General features: G+C 38.5%; 2 protein-coding genes across 3 annotated transcripts; one reads left to right on the top strand and one right to left on the bottom strand.

Moving 5' to 3' along the window:
- Positions 1-168: 168 nt before the first annotated feature.
- Positions 169-12,559, bottom strand: synpo2b (synaptopodin 2b). Of its 2 annotated transcripts, none has more exons than XM_039806427.1 (4): positions 12,393-12,559; positions 8,028-8,737; positions 5,069-7,161; positions 169-1,910 (listed from the first exon to the last, which is right to left on the bottom strand). In XM_039806427.1, exons 2-4 carry the CDS (start codon positions 8,692-8,694, stop codon positions 1,374-1,376), a joined length of 3,297 nt encoding a protein of 1,098 aa, XP_039662361.1. In that variant the 5' UTR covers positions 8,695-8,737; positions 12,393-12,559; the 3' UTR covers positions 169-1,373. The 2 variants fall into 2 exon arrangements, with proteins under 2 accessions (XP_039662361.1, XP_039662369.1); XM_039806435.1 differs by having other exon boundaries at positions 5,792-7,161.
- A 780-nt stretch (positions 12,560-13,339) lies between these two features.
- Positions 13,340-17,227, top strand: LOC120562611 (solute carrier family 22 member 7-like). The gene is made up of 10 exons (XM_039806416.1): positions 13,340-13,780; positions 13,930-14,033; positions 14,272-14,426; positions 14,565-14,733; positions 14,826-14,949; positions 15,067-15,176; positions 15,959-16,173; positions 16,257-16,365; positions 16,480-16,686; positions 16,959-17,227. The coding sequence occupies exons 1-10, from the start codon at positions 13,400-13,402 to the stop codon at positions 16,990-16,992; spliced, it is 1,608 nt and encodes a 535-aa protein (XP_039662350.1). The 5' UTR covers positions 13,340-13,399; the 3' UTR covers positions 16,993-17,227.
- The last annotated feature ends 2,348 nt before the right edge of the window (positions 17,228-19,575 follow it).

Below are 19,575 nucleotides of genomic sequence, written 5' to 3'. Positions count from 1 at the left end.
ATATACATTTTATTTGAATGAAAGGAGAAATGTAAAACATTCAGAGAATGAATAAACCATGCTTACTTTTTGAATTATAGCATGATGTCGTTGAATTATTATTATTATATTATTTTTTTTCATTTGTATTGATGTTAAAGTGAGAAAAAAACACTTTAAAGACTGAAAGCATTTTTATGTCTTTTAATTTTTTAGTGTGTATTTAAAAGGTGCAAAAACATAATATTTTATTCAAGAAAATCATCAAACACAGGGTAAAAGCCCACCACAAATTAGGCAAGAAACCTTACTCCATCAGTCATATTGAATGGTAGAATCTGTGGTTCTGTTTACACTTTAACACCACACAGTGTATGATCAAAGGTGGGGTACGTCATGAATGTATGCATGCAACATTTATTCCTCTTAAATCTATTTTGAAATATCACGTGTAGGTTATCAGTTCAAATAAGGTCAACATTCAGATGCAACACTTTCCTAAAAATGCACTGTAGCTTCCTTAGATCAGATAGAATATAGTCTGTATGTAACTAAGCAGTCACTAGAAAGTGCTGCAGATTACTAGAAATGTTTACTCTTTTAATATACGTATCATCGCCACTGCAATAGTTGTGAGAGAAAAGACAGATTAAAACAATATGAGTAACATCTGTAATGGTAACTTATCGCTGTATGAAATATGCAGATGTGCAGAAGTGATCACAAAGTCACAGTGAGTTTAAAGATAAAGTAAACATACATGACTGAATATCCACACATACGATTCTTAAATTGCCACTAAATATTTATAACCAACAATGTCAAAATGAGCAAAACCACTCTACATTTATAAAAAAGCAATGTACCAAACATTTCTTTCATCTACTGCACGTTCACTTTAGCTCTCATAACACGTTGCTAAAACCTTTCTTGATTGTAGTGGTCCACTTCTGTTCTGTCCTAAATCAGCCTGTTAAAGAAACAAATAAAACAATGATTTTGAATCTTAGACACAATTGCAAACTCTCCCATCAATGCTTAGCAAGGTTATATCTTATCATCAACACAATAGTGAGTCGTGCTTTTCAAACCAAGTGACCACTTGTACCATGAAGTTAGTGACTTTTATCACTCCCATCAACAATTTAAAACAAACATACTAAATTGTCTAAAGTATGCCTCTCATGAGTCTCAGACCTATTGGAAAAGTTTGAACCAACCCATGTCCCAACAACCTCATTGTTCATTATAGTAGAGCGAACATATTCCATCTCTTTGGGCCAAATTAACATTTGTATTCCATGTTCAATATGCTTTACACCATATGTCATGTATGTTAATATAAAAGTAGATTTATCCTTGTCTGATGTATGTCTGACCTCATCTTAGTGGTATTAACTTCTCTGGACTGCACTATGCAAGGGAGAGTACTTTGTTGGACTGGAGCCATGTCCCATGTATCCAATACTGGCCCTGCTGTCAGGCCCCAGAGGCTGGGCAGGTCTGAAGGGAGGCCCATAGAAGGCTGGTTTCTCAGGTGAAACTGTCCTGCTCATGAAAGGTGCCTGAAAAGCTGGGGCCGCATGATAACGACCCATACTGACAGCTGCAGGATCAAGAGACACCCTGCGCTTCCATTCATCTGGAGGCTCTGGCAGAGATCTGCGGTGAGCTGTGGCTTTGACATTAGAGGCAATAGATGAAGGGAGGCTCTGAAACACAAAGGCATCATCCACTGAACCAATGGGGCTTCTGGATGCTGCATCCCACGGTGACAGCGGCTTGTAGACCTTTTCTTGAAAGGATGTTTGCCTCTGTGCGGGTAAAAATGAAGACTGGATTCCAAGTGTGCTCGCAGGTGACCCAACTCTGGGAGAAGGCATCGAATTCAGTCTCTTGGGCAGGCTCAGGGAGCGGCTTCTACCAAATCCCTGAAAGGAAAGCACATATTACTTCACTGGTGTGACAGCAGTGTTGCAGACTTTGCTGCCACCCTCTGGCTACATGAAAGCCTGGTCTCTATTAATGGTGATTTAAATCTTATTCACGTTTTATTTGAAATGAAATAAGTAAAAGACTAAAAGACTAAAAGTTGTTAAAAGTGTTCTAACGTAACGTCTAACGTTAGGGATGCAAACAACTGAATGATAATGTTGCTAAAAATAGTTGTGAATAATATAGTTGTGACCAGGATTGGTCATTTTTGCATCTTAAGAACCTTTTATATTTCTTTCAATTCTGAATAATTGAAATGTTGAAACTGTTGATTTTGGCTACATCAACCTGCCACTAATTGTGAAAAGCCTGGATCCAACAGTGCAAACATCTTCACCAGTCATTGTCTAGTTACTAGACTAACTAGGATTTGAGTTCTCCTTTAAATCCCATAAAATGGTTTGAGTGATATAAATGTATGAGTAACATCCGTGTAAAGGTCTTAAAACAACATTTGAGACACTAACAAATGTTGAAAATAAATGATGATGAGAATTTGAGAACTTACCTGGTGTTGGTTTAATACACTTAAAGATAAGTACAGTGGCAAAGTTACTACATCAAAGATTTTAAAGATTATCAAACTTAGCTTGGAACTATATCTGAGCCCAGTTGTTTTTGTTTCATCTGCTTGTAGGGGAAATCCACTCTAAAATACAATTCACATGTCCGTTTCATTTAGCTTCTGGCCACAACCTATTCTTTCTATTCAATCTATTCAAAAGCTTTCTTTTGTGCAGTTCGGATGCGTTAGTTTGACCTCCTCATTGCTCATCTACCTACAGTAGCAGCCTTTAATAGCTAAGGTATGATCACATTTATTAACCATATCGCCATAGAAAATAGCTGCAGTCCTGTTGGTGTTGATTGTTAGTTTTGGTTTAAATCAGCTGAGCAACTAACTGCCCATGTGACATGTCTCAAAGCATAAACCCATCTCAACAGAACACAAGGACAGTTAACCACTGAGTTGCTGTAATCTAAGGTTATGTTTCTTTTGGGCCCTTCTAGTCTGAACATGAGTAGCATAACATTAGCAAATATTAATAGCTAGTTGTAAAATGGGTGTGTTTGACAGATCCTTCTCCACTAAGAAATCAGTTTTAATTGTTGTATATGACAACATGGCTGTTGTGCTGTATGACATCTTGGTGTGTGGGGGGAGTGTTTTCTATGTGTAAATACTCAAACTTAAGCAGAATCAGGACTTTAAATGTACTTTAAAAAAAAATACTTCTATGAATATTTAACAACATACAAAATTTTATAAAAAATTATTAGAATAGCAAAATGCAAATCCTGCTTTAGGGTGGAGTTCTCTTCAATAGACTGTCAGCAATGTCCTACAAAAGTGTGCAGAAAATGTTTTTGAGGGCTGAGATCATAGTTCCAAAGCTTTCACATTCAGAGTTAAAATTAAAATGATGGAAATGCTATAAAGAAAACAAGTATATGTCAGTGACGTGTTAAGCATCAGCAATTTCCAATTTTATATTAATATAAGCAATAAGTTGAAAAATTAGCCAACAAAGTAGTGAATCTTAGAAAACTGATATTGCTGAAGGTGCAGTCAATATGAATAAATTCTGTGCAAAAGTGTGAGGCAGTGATAGAGACAAAGGAGAAAATATGGGGGACTTAGAAAAGGTAATGACACAGTAGTCCAGGAAAAGAGAATAGAAGCTCATGACACACACACAGGAAGTACACAAGTAGAGGGAAAGAGAAATTTAATAGCATGATTGTGCTGAGAACAAGAAGTGCAATAAACAGTGATATGTTTGAAAGACAGAGACATACACCCAAAGAAGACATTTGTTTCTTTTTTCATTTTGAGTTGCTGGCATTGTACATAAATAGTCAAATCTCTGTGATAACTCATGTTTTACATCAAGGATAAGGATACAGAATGCCTGATGACTTTACTGACAGTTAAATAACTGGCCATAACTGACAACTGCAGAAAATATATCCACTTAAAAAAAAACATTTAAAGTCATCAGGGTTAATAATTACAACTAAAATTAGTGTGTTAAGCAGTTGTGCTGCCATTAAAGTTTGGAATGAGACTGAAGGAATTGCAAATGTATGCATCCAAATAAAGTGTATAGACAGTTTCTCCCCAGACTGGCTAAATGATTGAAGCTATTCAATAATCATAATTGTAAAATTGAGTTACTGTTATCTCAGATGGCAGAATTATGAAAATAACTTAATTTAATGAATAAAGGTATTATTTATGTTGTATTTAGTTTTTGGGGTCAGTGATGACTACTACTAGATAAAAATGCATTGTCAGGCATATAATATTATTTCTTACATATGAAAAACAACTAAAGAAAGAAAAACAATTCAAACTAGAGACCTCAGGTGAACAAGGCTCTCTGCACACATTATTGCACGTGTAATAGCACTTCCTGACAATCACTCAACATTATCTAGTCTCACATTTCACACATGCACCTCCTACGTTTGAGGAAGATGATAGTTTGAGGAAGAACATATAATGTGCTAAATTATTTATTTTTGTTTTTATTTTTGTTTATGTTCTATCGATTTACAATTTTAGGCTAACTTTGCTGTACATTCAACATGTTTTCCTTTCATTGCCAGCTAAATATAGTCTAATAGCTGCATACTGTAAAATATTTTGGATGTGACCTACATTTTCTTTACCACCTGTTTCATAAGACATTTTAGATGCTACCAAGTTGCAGACGTAATTGTGTTCTATCGTCTCAGTGGTGAGTACACCAAAGCATGACCATATACAGTACAAGAGCTAATGAAGCGTAGCAACAGGCTTCCACTGTTTGCCTGTCACCATTGGCTTCTTAGCAGAAAACTTTGGGCGAGGTGCCATTTGACGTGCGCCTCTAGCAATAAGAGATGCAGGAGAAAAAGCTGAAGCTATGCTGTCACCAATAGATGAATGCTGCGAGGATGTGCTTGCAGGTCGGGCACTTGGTGCTTGGTTCTTGGTTATTTGATGGGCTGCAGGTGTGACAGCGTGCTTTGCATCCAAGTGCTTATCAGTTGCAAGAGGCTTAGCTGATCTTGTGTTTTGGCGCACAGAAGAATTTTGGGAACTTACCGATACAGGAGACTTAGTGGGGACTTCTGCCTTGCTTTGAACAACAAGCTCAGAGGCATTATTAGGAGAATGAGAAGGGTCAGATCTATGTTTAAGGTTTTTGATAACCTCAAACTTCGATGCTGGAGTTGTTTTGGGGCTGGGGCTTTCGGCCTCAGGGACTGCATTATACTTGAATAGTGACGCGTCCAACTGATAAGGCTGATGTTTCATAATATCTAAGGGGTTGAGGTGCTTTGGGACTGCTTTAGGTTTCGCTTTGGTCTTAGGCTTGATTTTGGGGCTTGTGGAAGGGGTTTGCTTGGCTGCTGATGGAGGGTAGAAAGGAGCAAGAAGGGGATTATATGATAAAGGAGGTGGGGCACGAACAATGGAAGAATACCTATAGGAGTTAGGGAGTGACAGGGTTGGGGAGGGAGATCTTGTTTTGTTAGCTTGCACCGTTTCAGCATCAACAACAAACTTCTCCATACGGGACTGTCTTTTGGCAAATAATTCTGCACCTTTTCCCGCCATGGTTGGACCATCACCAGCCCGATTAATACCTCTGCCTGAGACTTGACCCTCTGGAGAAGCCTGTGATGCTTTTGTCGCGTAGGTGTATGACTTCTCTGCTTGTCGTGGGTAAGAGGCAACCGAGTTTGGAGTACTGTCTAACTTATTCCTTGAGGGTGAAGGTGGGTGATGTGGGCTGTAAGTAGGACTGCGGGCCTGCATACTCACAGGGGATTGTGACGGCTGTTGACTCCAGCTATTTGTGGTTGGCTGAAGATGAAGCTGAGAAGAGGAGTTGACAGGAACCCAGGCATTGGCAGGTGTTTGAAGTGTTGCCTGAGTTTGATTTGGTGCCCAATGGTTGCCCATCTGTTGAGACTGCGCCCAATCTTGCTGCTGTAAGTAATGCTGACTATGAGTCCCAACAGAACTGTGAGAAGGTTGTGAAACCGGACTTTTTGGTGGAATACAGTGCTCGCCAGAGGGGCTCCTTCCCATCCAAGGTGGGCAGGATGGGTTAATTGTAGGTTTAGGGGCAACTGGAGGGGGATTCTTGAGTTTTGTTGTTTTGGGTTGCATAAAGTTACAAGCTTCAGCACCTAGACTAAAACAGTCTTCCTCTGTCTCAATATAAGACCTCCTTTCCCCTTTGTTTTGAAGGTGAAGTTCTGATCCTTGTGCCAGCATTGATCGCTGTTTATTAGCGGCTTTTCTTTTAGACTCTGGTAGGATGCCCGTCTTTATCGCTGGCACAGATATTCGCTCATCTCTTGAGGCTATAATGTCTCCAGTTGGGGACCAAACTTGCGGGTAAGTGTTAATAGGCACAGGTACTCTAAATCTCGGTTCGTGCTTCTTTGTCACTGGAACAACGCCACCAGGCAAGGCAGGAGTAGTTGTGCTGACGTGAAATCCAAGGAAAGGCTTCGCAGTTCTGTTTGGCACCAAGGGTCTTGGCACATTGGACAGGTGGTTCATCTGTTGAAGACTTTCTTGGTGTTCTACATGCTGCTTGAGATTTGCATCCATGTAGTTGGCCTGATCAGAATGCACGTACATTTCCTCAGTGTCATAAATATTCTGTGCTTCTGTACGTTCGGGTTCTGTTAATGTCTCCACAGGTAATCCTTTATTCCTCAGTTCTTCATGCTCTGACACAATGTCATCCATCCGTTTGCGTCGTTGGGCAAACATCATGACACCCTTTCCTTTTGTTTCTGGTAGTGCTTCCATTTCTCCAACACTTTCCCAATTCAGACTTAAATTTCGCTGCTGGTGATAACCAGAATACTCCTCTTCTAACTCAGATTCACTTGTTGCAATAAAGTTATAACCAGCTGATCGGACTTCAGTTTCCTCCTCTATTTGGTCTTTGCTGTCAAGCTTGTTCTCACCAGTCCCGTAACTCACAAGTGTATTCTCACCAGTCCCGTAACTCACAAGTGTATACTTCTTGACCCTCTGGCGGCGTTTTTCAAACAGCAAGGCTCCCTTATTTTGAGGGTTGGGTGCATCTGTTAGAAGCCGAGCAATTCGCTTACATTTGGACTTGGTTTCCTTGACGTTTCTTTCTGATTGGCTCTCGTTGTGACTGAGCCCTGAGAAAAAGGAAGAGAGAGGGACAGTGAGAAGAAAAGGGAGGGGAGGAAGATGAAAATGTATACACAGTATTTAATTTGGATATTTTGTTAAACAGTGGACATTTAAGAAGCTACAGTATTTAACTGATCAATGCTCAGTAAAGTCAAATAATGGACAGATTTGTCTTAATATTTGGGTTTTTTGTTTGATATAGTACTTATTTGATCTAGTTTGAACGTGAAACCAACCATTATTATTAGTATTATTATTTGAAGCAAGCGTAAGAATAACTAAGAGAAATATTAAAGTTGCCCCCTGCTGAAGCAAGCACACTAATAAAAGCATGATATTTACTTACAGCTAACTTAGGGGGGTCCATGAGGCAAGAAAAGTGAGGAGCTCACTTTCCATTGCCTTCAAGTCTAACGATTGGAAAAGGGATCGGGTGACAGGCCCGGGGTGACACATGCTGGTGTCTGTCAATTTTTTTTCTGCCAGCCTCATCATATGGTCATAATTTATTCTTATCCTGCTCTGACTATTAAAGCCATGGGAATTCTCCCTGTAAGTCCACCTCAAATAGACCCCACGTTACAGCATGAAAATAACTAGCACCCATAGTGCTTTGCACATGTTATTTATCGATTAAATTAAGTCTTTTTATAACACCAATAATAATTACAGGCAGAAAATGCAATCTAAGATTATTATCAAAAGTAAATTCATGCCTCGATCAAGCAAACACAAAATTATATCATATGTATTATTAAGTCATAAATCATTCAAATTAACAAAAACATATAGTATATGCTGTACAGTTTGCAGTACTAGCTGCATGTGTCCACTGGAATTAAACAAGTGAGGGTAGAAAATAGATACTTACGTGTGGACCTTGCCCTGTGTCTGTCCGGTCTGCACAGATCTGTGTCAGACTCCGAGTTCCACTTCTCTGCCTGCTCAGCAGCTTCGTCTGAAATTCCAAAGAAGACAGAAGCAGGAGGTGCTTCACTACTCCCTCCTTCCTCTGATGATTCAACCCTCCTGTTCCTAGTCCCTGGGCCCTGCCTATTACTGGCTCCCAGAGGCTGCTCTGTGGTCAGGGTCAAGGCCAGGGTCATATCAGCTGCACAGCCAAGAGAGGAGGAAGATGACTGGGAATGCAGCCGTGATATCTGGCCAGCGTGATGCTCGGACTCAGGGTGCTGTCTGTGTGGGGACTGTGATGTTGGTGAGGGTTGGATGTGAGGAGACTCTGTAATGGACTCTCTTGATTCACTAAGGTAGTCATCCTCTTCTTGGTATGAAATAGCCTCTTCACTTCCGCTAAGTTCGGGCAGGGAATGTTGCTCACCTGCAGACTCCCAGTCTTGTGAATGAAGGCGTTCTGTGGACTCGGACATCGGGATGTGAGCAGGTAGAGGGTCTGAAGGGTACTCTGCATCACTGGCATCATCTTCATTGTAAGACTCACAAAGTTCCTGGGAACCATCTGAACCTGACCAAGGGACCAAGTTATCATTGTTGTCTGGGTCTTCAGCTTCTGGTTCCATCTCTGATGCTGTTTCACAATGTCCTGAGTATTACCAATAATACCTTCATTAATACAAAAAAAAACAGTTTTAGGCCAAGGAGACATTTAAAATAGTTAAGACATTTTAGAACACTTTCAATATTTCATGTTATCTATGTAAAACACCCCTGAAAATAATCTCCACCTGGACTAACACTATGAGTGTAAACACTAGATTTCTGTCAAAGTAAACACTTTGATTGTCTTGCAGAAATGTTCAAATTATAACAGTTGTGATTATAAACTCTTTTTCATTACGTGTTTACTATTCAGATCAAGATATGTCAGCATTATTACACTTTGTCATACTACCATGTAATTGTCTAAATTATTCCTATCCCCAATAGGAAGTGCAGCTTTTCTTTGGCACTTGCATCGTGGCTGCCATCGCTCTAAATGGAATGGTATGTAATGTCAAGGGGGAAACAGCATTCACATCCAAGAGGATAAGCAAAACAAGTGGGTGGCTGTTTTCCGAACTCCTGTTTATACAGTAAGATTTCTTTCCCTCCGTTGTTCTCATCTATCACTACAACAAATATCAGCACTACAATCAGCATCTCCATTTAAGAACTAAATCTGAGAGACTATTTGTTTTATACATAGCAGAAATACTAAAGATCTCCTACTCCCTCACTTAAGTTAGTGTTTGTTTTGTTACTGAAGTTGAATTATAGCAACATAATCTATCAAATACACTACCGGTCAAAAGTTTGGGGTCACTTAGAAATTTCCATCCCACTCCATTATAGACAGAATACCAGCTGAGATCAGTTGCATTGTTTGTTTTTTTAACCACGGCAGCAGTTTTCAGATTACATTATGTGCTTACATAATTGTAAAAGGGTTCTCCAATGTTTTCTCAGTTAGCCTTTTAAAATGATATCAGATTAATAAACAGAATGTGCCTTTGGAACATTGGATGAATGGTTGCTGATAATGGGCAATGTAGATATTGTATTAAAGATCAGCCACTTCTTTCTACAACAGTCGAGAACCCTTTTGCAATTATGTAAGCACATAATGTAATCTGAAAACTGCTGCCCTGGTTAAAAAAACAATGCAACTGATCTCAGCTGGTATTCTGTCTGTAATGGAAATTTCTAAGTGACCCCAAACTTTTGACCGGTAGTGTATACAACCAATGTATTTCCTCAAATTATTCTGGTAATCAGTTACTGTATCAAAATCAATGATAAAAAAAATAATTGTATCAATGAAATTATCGGGTGCAAAAACAGCTTTCAACATTTTTCCATCCAATCAGTTATTTTAGCCAAAAGTGACATCAAATTTAGCAGCTTTGCTGCTTACCTTTCAGATTAGTATATGGATATGAACAGAAAATGGTGCATTCATAACCTAATGTGATACCGTAAAAGTCAATATCGACATCCTGTTGAAATTGTTCATGTTAGTGCGTACACAATGTTGATCTAGACCAGGGTTCAGAACAAAGGACAGTCTGCTTCTGTTTGGAAAACTGCAGGGATTTCAACAGTGGTCCAACAGGGCACACACACTTCTATTTTCAAACACATTCCTGACATCCACCAGAAGGTGGCGCCATAACACTGTAGAACATGACAAACACCAATTCACCTCCTGATCACCAAAAAAAAATAGTTTTACACTCTATCTTATTATTATATATCTATCTTTTCATAGTATTAACATACCTAATTCAGCTGTGCAGGATCATTTGAGTACGAAAACAAACACATTTGGTAGATGTGGAGTCATTATTTACATGAAGATAGTCCTGATGTCCACTATAATTGACATTCATAAAATGGCAAATCTTTCAAAAGATACATAATGTAGTTGCTATCAGAACTCAATATATGATTCCTAACACCTTAATGAACAAGAAAATATATGATTATCATAGTAACAAAACCATAGACAAACAATATTTGACTCATCTCTTATCTTTCCATAAAATGTGCTTGTTCCTATGCGGTCCATTTTGGATTGAAAGATAGAGGCGGTTCCCGGCCTCACAGCCAATCAAATAACATATCACTGAAAAACCCAGGATGTCCTCTGTACCAGTACAGCAGGAATTAAGAGACTTGCACAAAAGATTATAAGGAGATGAATGAAACTCAAATGTCCACTACAGTGGACATAAGTCAATGGGCTGGGTCTCAATCAAACCTGGTCTAAGCATCTATATTTTATAAATTTAGACCAGTTCAAATGAATCCTGTCTAACCAATGTTTTTAGAGGAACATTCTGATAGAAAATCAAAAAAATATTTGTAGTAGCTTGCATGTCTTTTTTAATTTGTACAAAAGTTTGATTGATATTTTTAAACAAACGATTATATTCATTTATTGACTGGTCTTGTGTAAGAATAAACACTGTAACTTTACAGAATAAGAGGACAAAGCAAGGTTATTGTTTTCATGAGGCCAGTCATTGCAATTTGCAAATTAACAAACTTGTGTTTACAATTACATGGATTACTTTACGCATACTTATTGTATATCTCCCAGATTAAATATTGGATGACCATGTTTTTGTAATGGTAAAGGCCCTCCTGTCATGCACTTATGAGCGTTTGCACTACAAACTGATTTATCCATTTAAACAGGACAGTAGGTTACTGTAGCTGTTGCTCAACTCCAGAACATCAATGACAACAAAAAGCAATATTAAACAATAAAATGCATTGCACAATGACAGTGCCATGCATCATTGCACACATACAGTTCATGTAAACACATTTGTTATTTGTAGCATATGGCATGGCTTTGTGTGGTACAACATTTCTGGATTGAAGGTTGTTGAAGCCTCAGATAAATTGCCTTAAACTACATTACTTTTCTTGCATACTTACTATACTAAAAGCCTAGAGAGGCCTATGGCATAAGCAGCTCCAGGATTACTTAAAAGGTACAGACTCTTGGACTCTCTGTCCCATGCCCACGCTTCTCTTCACACTTGGTTCCACTTCATTTTAACACTCAACCATCATCAAGCCTTACTTTGGTGCGACAGGAGTTTCTGTTTCCTAGTATGGCATTAACTTCAGTATGTTGACTCTTTGCCATGGAAACAGGGAGTCAGCATCCTTAACAAATGAGTTAACTCTTGATCTGGGGGATGACCCCTGCAAGGATTGAGCTCTAGCGGATTAGATGTTTCCATACACAATTACAGCCTTATTTCAACCACTAATTAGAAACATGCCACATGCCATGTCTTAAACAGCCTCCACAGATAAAATATTACTCACATCAGGACCCTTAGCAAACAAAATTCAACTGAATATACAGCTTAGACCAATATTGACCCACATAGATGTTGCAATCAGTAAGTACAAAAACGTTTTTGACAAAATTATATTTAAACTATTAATAAATTGGCGCAGCAGCAATTACAGATATGCATCTGACTGTTTAATAGTTTCTGACACAGAAGAGAACCATAGAATCTCAATGAAAGGAATAAAACACTCAAAGACTTTCTGGTATCAAATTTAGCCTGTTCCTCGATTACATATGGGTGTCAATCAAAGCCAAAATCAGGCAGACTTTGAGAAGATCAAAAAGCAGAAGGGTGAGTGTAACAAAGAGATGTGGCTTGGTTTATAAGAAAGCTGCTATTAAAAGATTGAAGGAGGATCAATGAAGTAAGGAATTACTTGCCAAACATCGTCCATTACTTACAGCAATCATTCCTGAAGCAACTGTAAAAGATGAAAAAGTTTGTCGACGAAAAAACCTCGTCAGTCAATATCCAGCATTGTAGACTTCACATCCTGCTGGTTTCCCTGCATGCACTTGTTGTGGACTGCAGATGTTCAGGTCCTACCACTTTGCTCATCATCCATGTATGTATGCTACGGTATTTAAACAGACAGAAGAAAGGGTATTCCTGCCCCCAACCCCCTTCAGACACAGCTCAGATAGCATCATGCAGCTTCAGCACGTGGACATAATGAACGTGTCCTTAGAAAACACTGAAGATGTTTTAGAGTTATTTGAAATGTGCCTTCAGCTTGGTATAAGTGTAGCTGTTATACTTTTAACAATAACTTACTGAAAGAAATTAACAAACTGCCTTATACAAAGTCAACGCAGATATACTAAACATTGATTTTCAACCACTACAGTTACAAGTTACATTGATAAGCATTTGATCATCACTGTCAAATTGGGTTATGAAATAGGGTTAATAGAATTCAGGGTAACATGACACATTATAAAGCTGCTGTACAGTAAATAAATGAGGAAAGACAGCTGTTCTTTGACAGAATGCCTGTACATGCAACTTAATTTGAGTTTGAAACTGCGGTTTGCAAAATTAATGTGGGAATGGAGAAACTACCCTACTACAGCTGCAGTACAGACACTGATAATCACATTCAGTCATCATTTTGTTAGATTAAAATTCATAGTCCCCTTATGTATTCATTTAGAAGTTGTTTTGGAGGGAAACAGTGAAACAATTTATGACACAAAGTCAGATGAAAACAGCCTAGGTTCCAAATTTTAACAGAATAGAATGTAACAGATTCACGACTGTAACTGTATCACTCGTTTGCGGAAAATAATGTTTAACGTGGTGCTAGTAAATGTGTCTTGTTACGTGTTTTGTTAAGTGTCTCCCACCTAAATTCAGTTCACTGTCGGAATGTTTAGCTTATTGTGGACTCTGAAAGCACAGGAGCAAAATGAAATTTGACAGCATACTTTCAGAAATTAATGGATTTGGAAAATTCCAAATCAAGCTTGTCTTGATTCAGATGTTATCTCGAATTACTCTGCCATGTCACTTCCTGCTGAATAACTTCATGGCAGCTGTTCCCCCTCACCACTGTAACATCAGTGCTCTGGACGATGGAGGCTTCTTCCGGAATTTGACTCGGGAACAGAAACTGGCTGTTGGTGTTCCGGCAGAGCAGGATGGGACTCCGAGCTCCTGTCAAATGTTTTCAAAGCCTCAATATCAACATCTGTCAGGTTCGAATAATAGTGAGGATGCATTTACTGTTCAGTGTCAGAATGGATGGGTGTATGACAACAGCACATTCAAATCTACTTTGGCAACTGAGGTAAGTGTCTTCAATAAATTGGACAGTAGTATTTCATGTAATGTAGGCCTATGTTTTAATCAAATGTTGACTACTTCTAAGAGTTCAACTTCCATGATGGACAACTGCAAAATTACATATTTTAATGCTTTCAATGTTTCTTTTTGCAGTGGGATCTCGTGTGCAGCAGAAAAGGGATGAACAAGGCAACAGCCACCATTTTGTTCATTGGTGTTATGTTTGGAGCCCCTTTATTTGGGTTTCTCAGTGACAGGTAATGAAAAGATACAGTATGTCCTCCATACGTCAAATAAGATTAATGGGGCACTCCAAGAGAAATCTAGGAAAATGTAGGTTCCAGTAAAGTATGACCTAGACTTGAGATTAAACTCAGGATATCTTGGCCTCTGCTACAGCCTGACCTAAAACGTTAGGCTTTGATTCAAGAGAGACACAAATGTTCATTGTTTTGAACACAATCATTGCTTTTAACATTTTCTTTTCGTGACCAGGTTTGGCCGACGGCCGCTGCTGTTGGTGTCTTATTTGTCGTCCCTGACGTTTGCAGTCCTGAGTGCATTCTCTACATCATATGTTATGTTTGTCATCTTGAGGTTTTTTACGGGGATGTCACTCGCAGGAATTAGTATCATCTCTATTGTTCTAAGTAAGTAGGCTAATGCTAAAACAATGAGATGAGGAAGTACAATATGTTTAGTGTTTTTTCAGAGTTGGTTTCAGTTTCAATAAATTAAATGTGGAAAAAAATTAATCTGACTATTCATCTGTGCTGACATTTCTCCAGATGTTGAATGGTTTGGTATTGAACACAGGACCTTCTCAGGTATAATCATAAGCCTGGATTGGACACTTGGTAACTGGATTCTGGTTGGAATTGCATACAGTGTTAATCAGTGGAGGCTGCTCATTGTGGCAGTGACCTTACCCTTGATACTGTCCATCATGACTTGGAGGTATTATAGTTTCTTATTTTACACTTTGCAGCATGAAAAGCTGAATCCTATCAGAAGTCAATGAGACACTGAACTCACATTTTTCGCTTCAGGTGGCTTCCAGAGTCTGCAAGGTGGCTCCTGGCAAATGGGAAGGCAGACGCTGCGCATCATTACATAATGCAATGTGCCAAAATGAACAACAGAACCAATTGTATGGCCACCGTCACACCAACGGTACATTTTAACATTGGTTAACTGACAATCTCACAGTGCTGTAAAGAAAAAGGCTATGGGAAAGTGCAGAAGTGTTGTGAATGAACAGTTTGATTGTGTTTGTTTACTCTCTCCTAGGAATTACTGTTGTCTGCACAGAGTGAAACTAAAGACAAGAAGTACACTTTTGTGGATCTTTTCAAGACCCCAAATATTAGGAAACGTTCTATATGCTTGGGAATAGTATGGTAAGTGTCAATTTCATGAGATGGGTTAAAGGAGGCGTTTAGTATTTTGGGAAATATGCTTGTTTGTTTTCTTTCTGAGAGTTAGATGAGAGATTGATACCACTCTCCTGTGTAAGCATTAAATACGGAGCTGGAGCCAGGAGGCAATTAGCTTAGCGTAGTATAAAGACTGGAAGGGGATAACTGCAAATATACACCTACCAGAACCCTCTCACCTCCTTCTACAACCACAAATTGTTGCTTATAAATTTCTGTTTGTGTATGAATTACACAAGCCAGATAAAACATGTTAATTAGTGAGCCTTAGAGGTGCTGGTAGGTGGTTTGTGAACTTGAGGGAGAGCCAGACTAGCTGTTTCCTCTTTTTTTTCCAGTGTTTGTGCTAAGCTAAGCTAATTACAGCCTGCAGTTGAGAGGTATCAAAGAAAGTGTATACACATATTTTCCAAAATTTGGATCTATTCGTTTAACATAGGCCTACATAGTGTGAGTGGCATAAATCAAATGCCAGTAAATGTAAAATATTGATAGATAATTATCTTTCCAATATGGCCTACAATAATATCAACAAGTATATGTTAATATATAATATATCTAATATAATATACAATATAATGGATGATACCAAATACAATGCATTTTAATTGCGAGGCTAAGCGGACTGCTGTCTGTTATACTGAAAATATCAGCCATGTTTTTTCAGTCAAAGCCTTGCAGTTATCACCCTAAGGTTAAAATTAGCCCGTCAATACAGAGATTCATTGCTTTATTCCATTTTCTAGGTATGGAGTTGCATTTACATATTATGGGATAAGTCTAAATATCACTGGGTTTGGACTAAACATATACCTCACACAATTCATATTTGCATCCATCGAAATGCCAATGAAGATTGGTGTGTATTTCTTCCTGGAGAAAGTTGGCAGAAGGTCTGGCCAGACAGGAGCCCTGCTGTTAACTGGTCTCTGTCTCTTCACCAACATGTTTGTTGCAAAAGGTTATTTTATTTTTATTAAACCTAATCATTTTTTTCAACATGTGAGAATTATCTTGATCAAATATCTAAACATTTCCCATCAGATAAGTGGGTCATTCGCACTGTTGTGGCTGTCCTTGGAAAATCCATGTCAGAAGCCACATTCACAATCATATTCCTCTTCACAACTGAACTATATCCTACAGTCGTACGGTTAGTCAACAACAAACTCATGTAGCTAGTTGGACAACAGACAATGATGTTCTATTCTGTTGTGACCACATGTACTACAGGTTTGCATTGACCTTAGCGCTCTTGTTATTTCAGACAGAATGGTTTAGGCTACACCTCTTTTGTGGCACGACTTGGCGTATCCATATCTCCACTCATCGTGCTATTGGAGGACGTGTGGCATCTCCTCCCTACAGTCACTTATTGTGCGGTGGCAGTCGGATCCGGTCTAGTGGCTTTGCTCCTGCCTGAAACATTAAAAACCCGCCTGCCACAGTACATTGAGGATATTGAGAAACCAAGGTAAAGAAGAAAGGAAGATCAAATGTAATTCAATATTAAAGCTACAGTAAATGATTAGTTACCTCTCTGAATGTCACTGCTAAAAAATAATCCGGTCAAGTCTACAAGGGCAAGTGGGTTATGGGTAATTTTAGCAATAACATCTTCTTAAATAATTGACATGTTTTAATCATTTGCAGGTGTCGAAAATAAAAATTGTTGTTCATGTCCTTTCCTGAACTCAAAATCTTTCATGATAAAATGACTAACTTAAAATTGTATCTACATTGCAGGGCACAATCAACAAGGAACAAGGAGATTCAATAAATATCACATGTATTGATAATGACAGTATATTTGTTATGCAATTGATTACGTTTTAATAATTGAAGAGGAGTTGATTTTAAAATTGTTTTGAAACAATAGCATTGTTAAAATACCTATCAATACTTGAACCAACAGTCTGTCAGGATTGTGTACTGTCTAAAATCCAGAAGAAGAAAAAGAGAAGTGTAACTGTAAATTGACTTGCAGTTGGCAATAAAATTTTACTAAATGAGAACACAACTATTGGTTTTATTGGAATTGTGTGTTGAACATATACAATACAATATCTACCTCCTTGCTTGAGGACAAGTACTGAAATCTTTACTGTATGTTTAGATCTAAATTGTAATCAAAAACATGAACAAGCCTACGAGTACGTAGCCAGACTAGTGGCTCTGTTGAACTGATCTTTCATATTTATGGTTTATGTATTATAAAGTATTTTAATTTACATGACGTTTTTCTTTGTAAAGATTATTTTTGGGGGGTTTTCGCTTTATTATAGTGATATGAAAGGGGGCGAGAGAAGGGGGATGACACGCAGCAAAGGGCTGCAAGTCGGATTTGAACCCGGGCCGCTGCAGGACTCAGCCTACATGGGGCGAACGCTCTTACTGGGTGAGATAGAGGCCGCCTCGTGATAGTTTTATTTATAAGCTGTCTTGAAGGTTATCCTGCCTATCCCGCACTATAAGCTCACCAAGACAAGTTCTTAACATTTATTGTATTGGCAATAAAGTTAATTCACTCAAACAACTTTTTTTTCCACAAGCATGCTTTTTTAACCTTAAGGCAGTGATGTCACTTTGCGGTATTAAATCTTAAAGCTGGGGTAGGCAACTTTGGAGAAACCAAGAGAAAGATATATTTGAAAGCATCAAACCAAAAAAATCTCAGCCCCTCCTTTCAGGCCTCCCTCCAAAGCCACTCCTCTAAAACACATGAAGGCACACTGCCTGACTACTGCAAGAGGACAAGTCCATAAGAGCACATTTGGGACCACATAATTGTCATCGCTAAGGCCCAGGCCACACCGCCTACCTCTATTGATGAGTACCTTTGAGTACACTCCCAAGCCAAGCACATCTGGTCAAAGAGGACAGTCCCTGGGTCAAGGGCGACCAGGGAGAGGGAGATTTTATATATAGCACAACATTTAAGAGCCAGGTGCTTTTGACAAAGTATCTATCCTGATGGGCAAAAACAATCCATCGCATCAACGTGTGGTTTGGGCTATGCAAAGAGTTCAAAAACGTTTTTGGGTCTTGGTCCAGAGGAACACCACCCAAGCCAACAGACTTCAAAATGTTGCCAACATTTGCTCTTCACAAGACCTCATTTAACTTTAATAACCTTCCCAGTCCAACCTTTAACCCAGTCTCCCCTCAGCAAACTTGGATCCTACGAGCAAATTAAGAGGGAGATTAAAACAGGAAGATAAGCCAAAGAAAGCAACATGGTAACAGTGAGATCTTTTACCGTATTAGAGATATGTTTTTGGTCAGTATGTACACCCAGCATTACACCTCCTGACCCAAAACACAATTAGTACCAGTGTCCAACAAGTGATATCCAGCTAGACAAGAACATTAACCTTCAAAATGCCATGTCTTTTCAGAATTACAACTACCCAATGTCACACATATTACAGAAATACTATAACTTATATAAGATGTATACAGGAAGAAAGAAAAGGTGTGTCCAAAAGTTTCTTGACTGTTGATTATAAACACAGGTCAGAGTTGACTTACAGGTCAGGCTGTGCTGTGGCAATCTTCTACTTTCTTGGCAGGGATTGTCCTTTAGAAAGAACATCACACATCATTTCATATCTTACACTAATTACTTAATTTGAAAGACATTACTGTCAAAGAATGATGACACTACAACATTCAACAAACATTCATATCAGTTTCAATGTCACCCATATTGTAGTGCAATGGCCAACGTATTATTTGGCTATATTTTATATTGGGCAGAAAAAGGCGTAGGTGTCTGTTATATATTGAAATTTGGACATTCATTATGCCATTTACAGTCATTTGATAGTTAGTAATTCTAGTTATTTTAAAGTTGGCAACTTTTCACTTTCAGAGTCATTTACATAGTTACCTGTCCAACAGAAATAAAGCAACCATGGCGCCACATTTATTAGGCCCTTAAACTCCCTCAGCTTGCCATCGTTGAAAAGCCATACAGATGTTGACTCTGCTACTAGTGGAAGACTCTGGTTACACGCAATGAGTGCACGGGCAGAGTGCAATGAAATGATTGGATGGGCTTATTGCTTGTCTCCGACAGCCATAGATACCGGCTTTCTTTTTTTTTTTGGCCGAGGATTTCTTTTATTGATTGATGTCAGTATGTAAACAGAATTTCAACAAATATAACAAAAATATGCTTTTAAAATTGCCCACCCAAGCTTTGAGTTGACTCGTTTCAAGTCAAATTACTGCAATGCTTAGGGACATGCACAGTCAACAGACATGTACTTTGGTATTATTAGCAAATGATTTATAAAAAAAAAAAAAATTTTCTTTTTTTATCTACCTTTTACACATTCTCTGAGCTGACCATTAACCA

This window comes from Perca fluviatilis, chromosome 1 (assembly GCF_010015445.1).
Source record: "Perca fluviatilis chromosome 1, GENO_Pfluv_1.0, whole genome shotgun sequence".
In the NCBI taxonomy this organism is placed as follows: Eukaryota; Metazoa; Chordata; class Actinopteri; order Perciformes; family Percidae; genus Perca; species Perca fluviatilis.
The sequence above is the reverse complement of the archived record's forward strand: the minus strand, read 5'-3'. Positions and strand labels throughout refer to the sequence as shown.

Coding starts and splice junctions, on each gene's coding strand:
- synpo2b (XM_039806427.1), bottom strand. CDS start 8,694: ATGGAACCAGAAGCTGAAGACCCAGACAACAATGATAACTTGGTCCCT. Junction 7,162..8,027: donor ACACAGGGCAAGGTCCACAC/GTAAGTATCTAT, acceptor CCTTTTTCTCAG/GGCTCAGTCACAACGAGAGC. Junction 1,911..5,068: donor CCACTAAGTCTCCTGTATCG/GTAAGTTCCCAA, acceptor CTTTCCTTTCAG/GGATTTGGTAGAAGCCGCTC.
- LOC120562611 (XM_039806416.1), top strand. CDS start 13,400: ATGAAATTTGACAGCATACTTTCAGAAATTAATGGATTTGGAAAATTC. Junction 13,781..13,929: donor AATCTACTTTGGCAACTGAG/GTAAGTGTCTTC, acceptor TTCTTTTTGCAG/TGGGATCTCGTGTGCAGCAG. Junction 15,177..15,958: donor ATATGCTTGGGAATAGTATG/GTAAGTGTCAAT, acceptor TCCATTTTCTAG/GTATGGAGTTGCATTTACAT.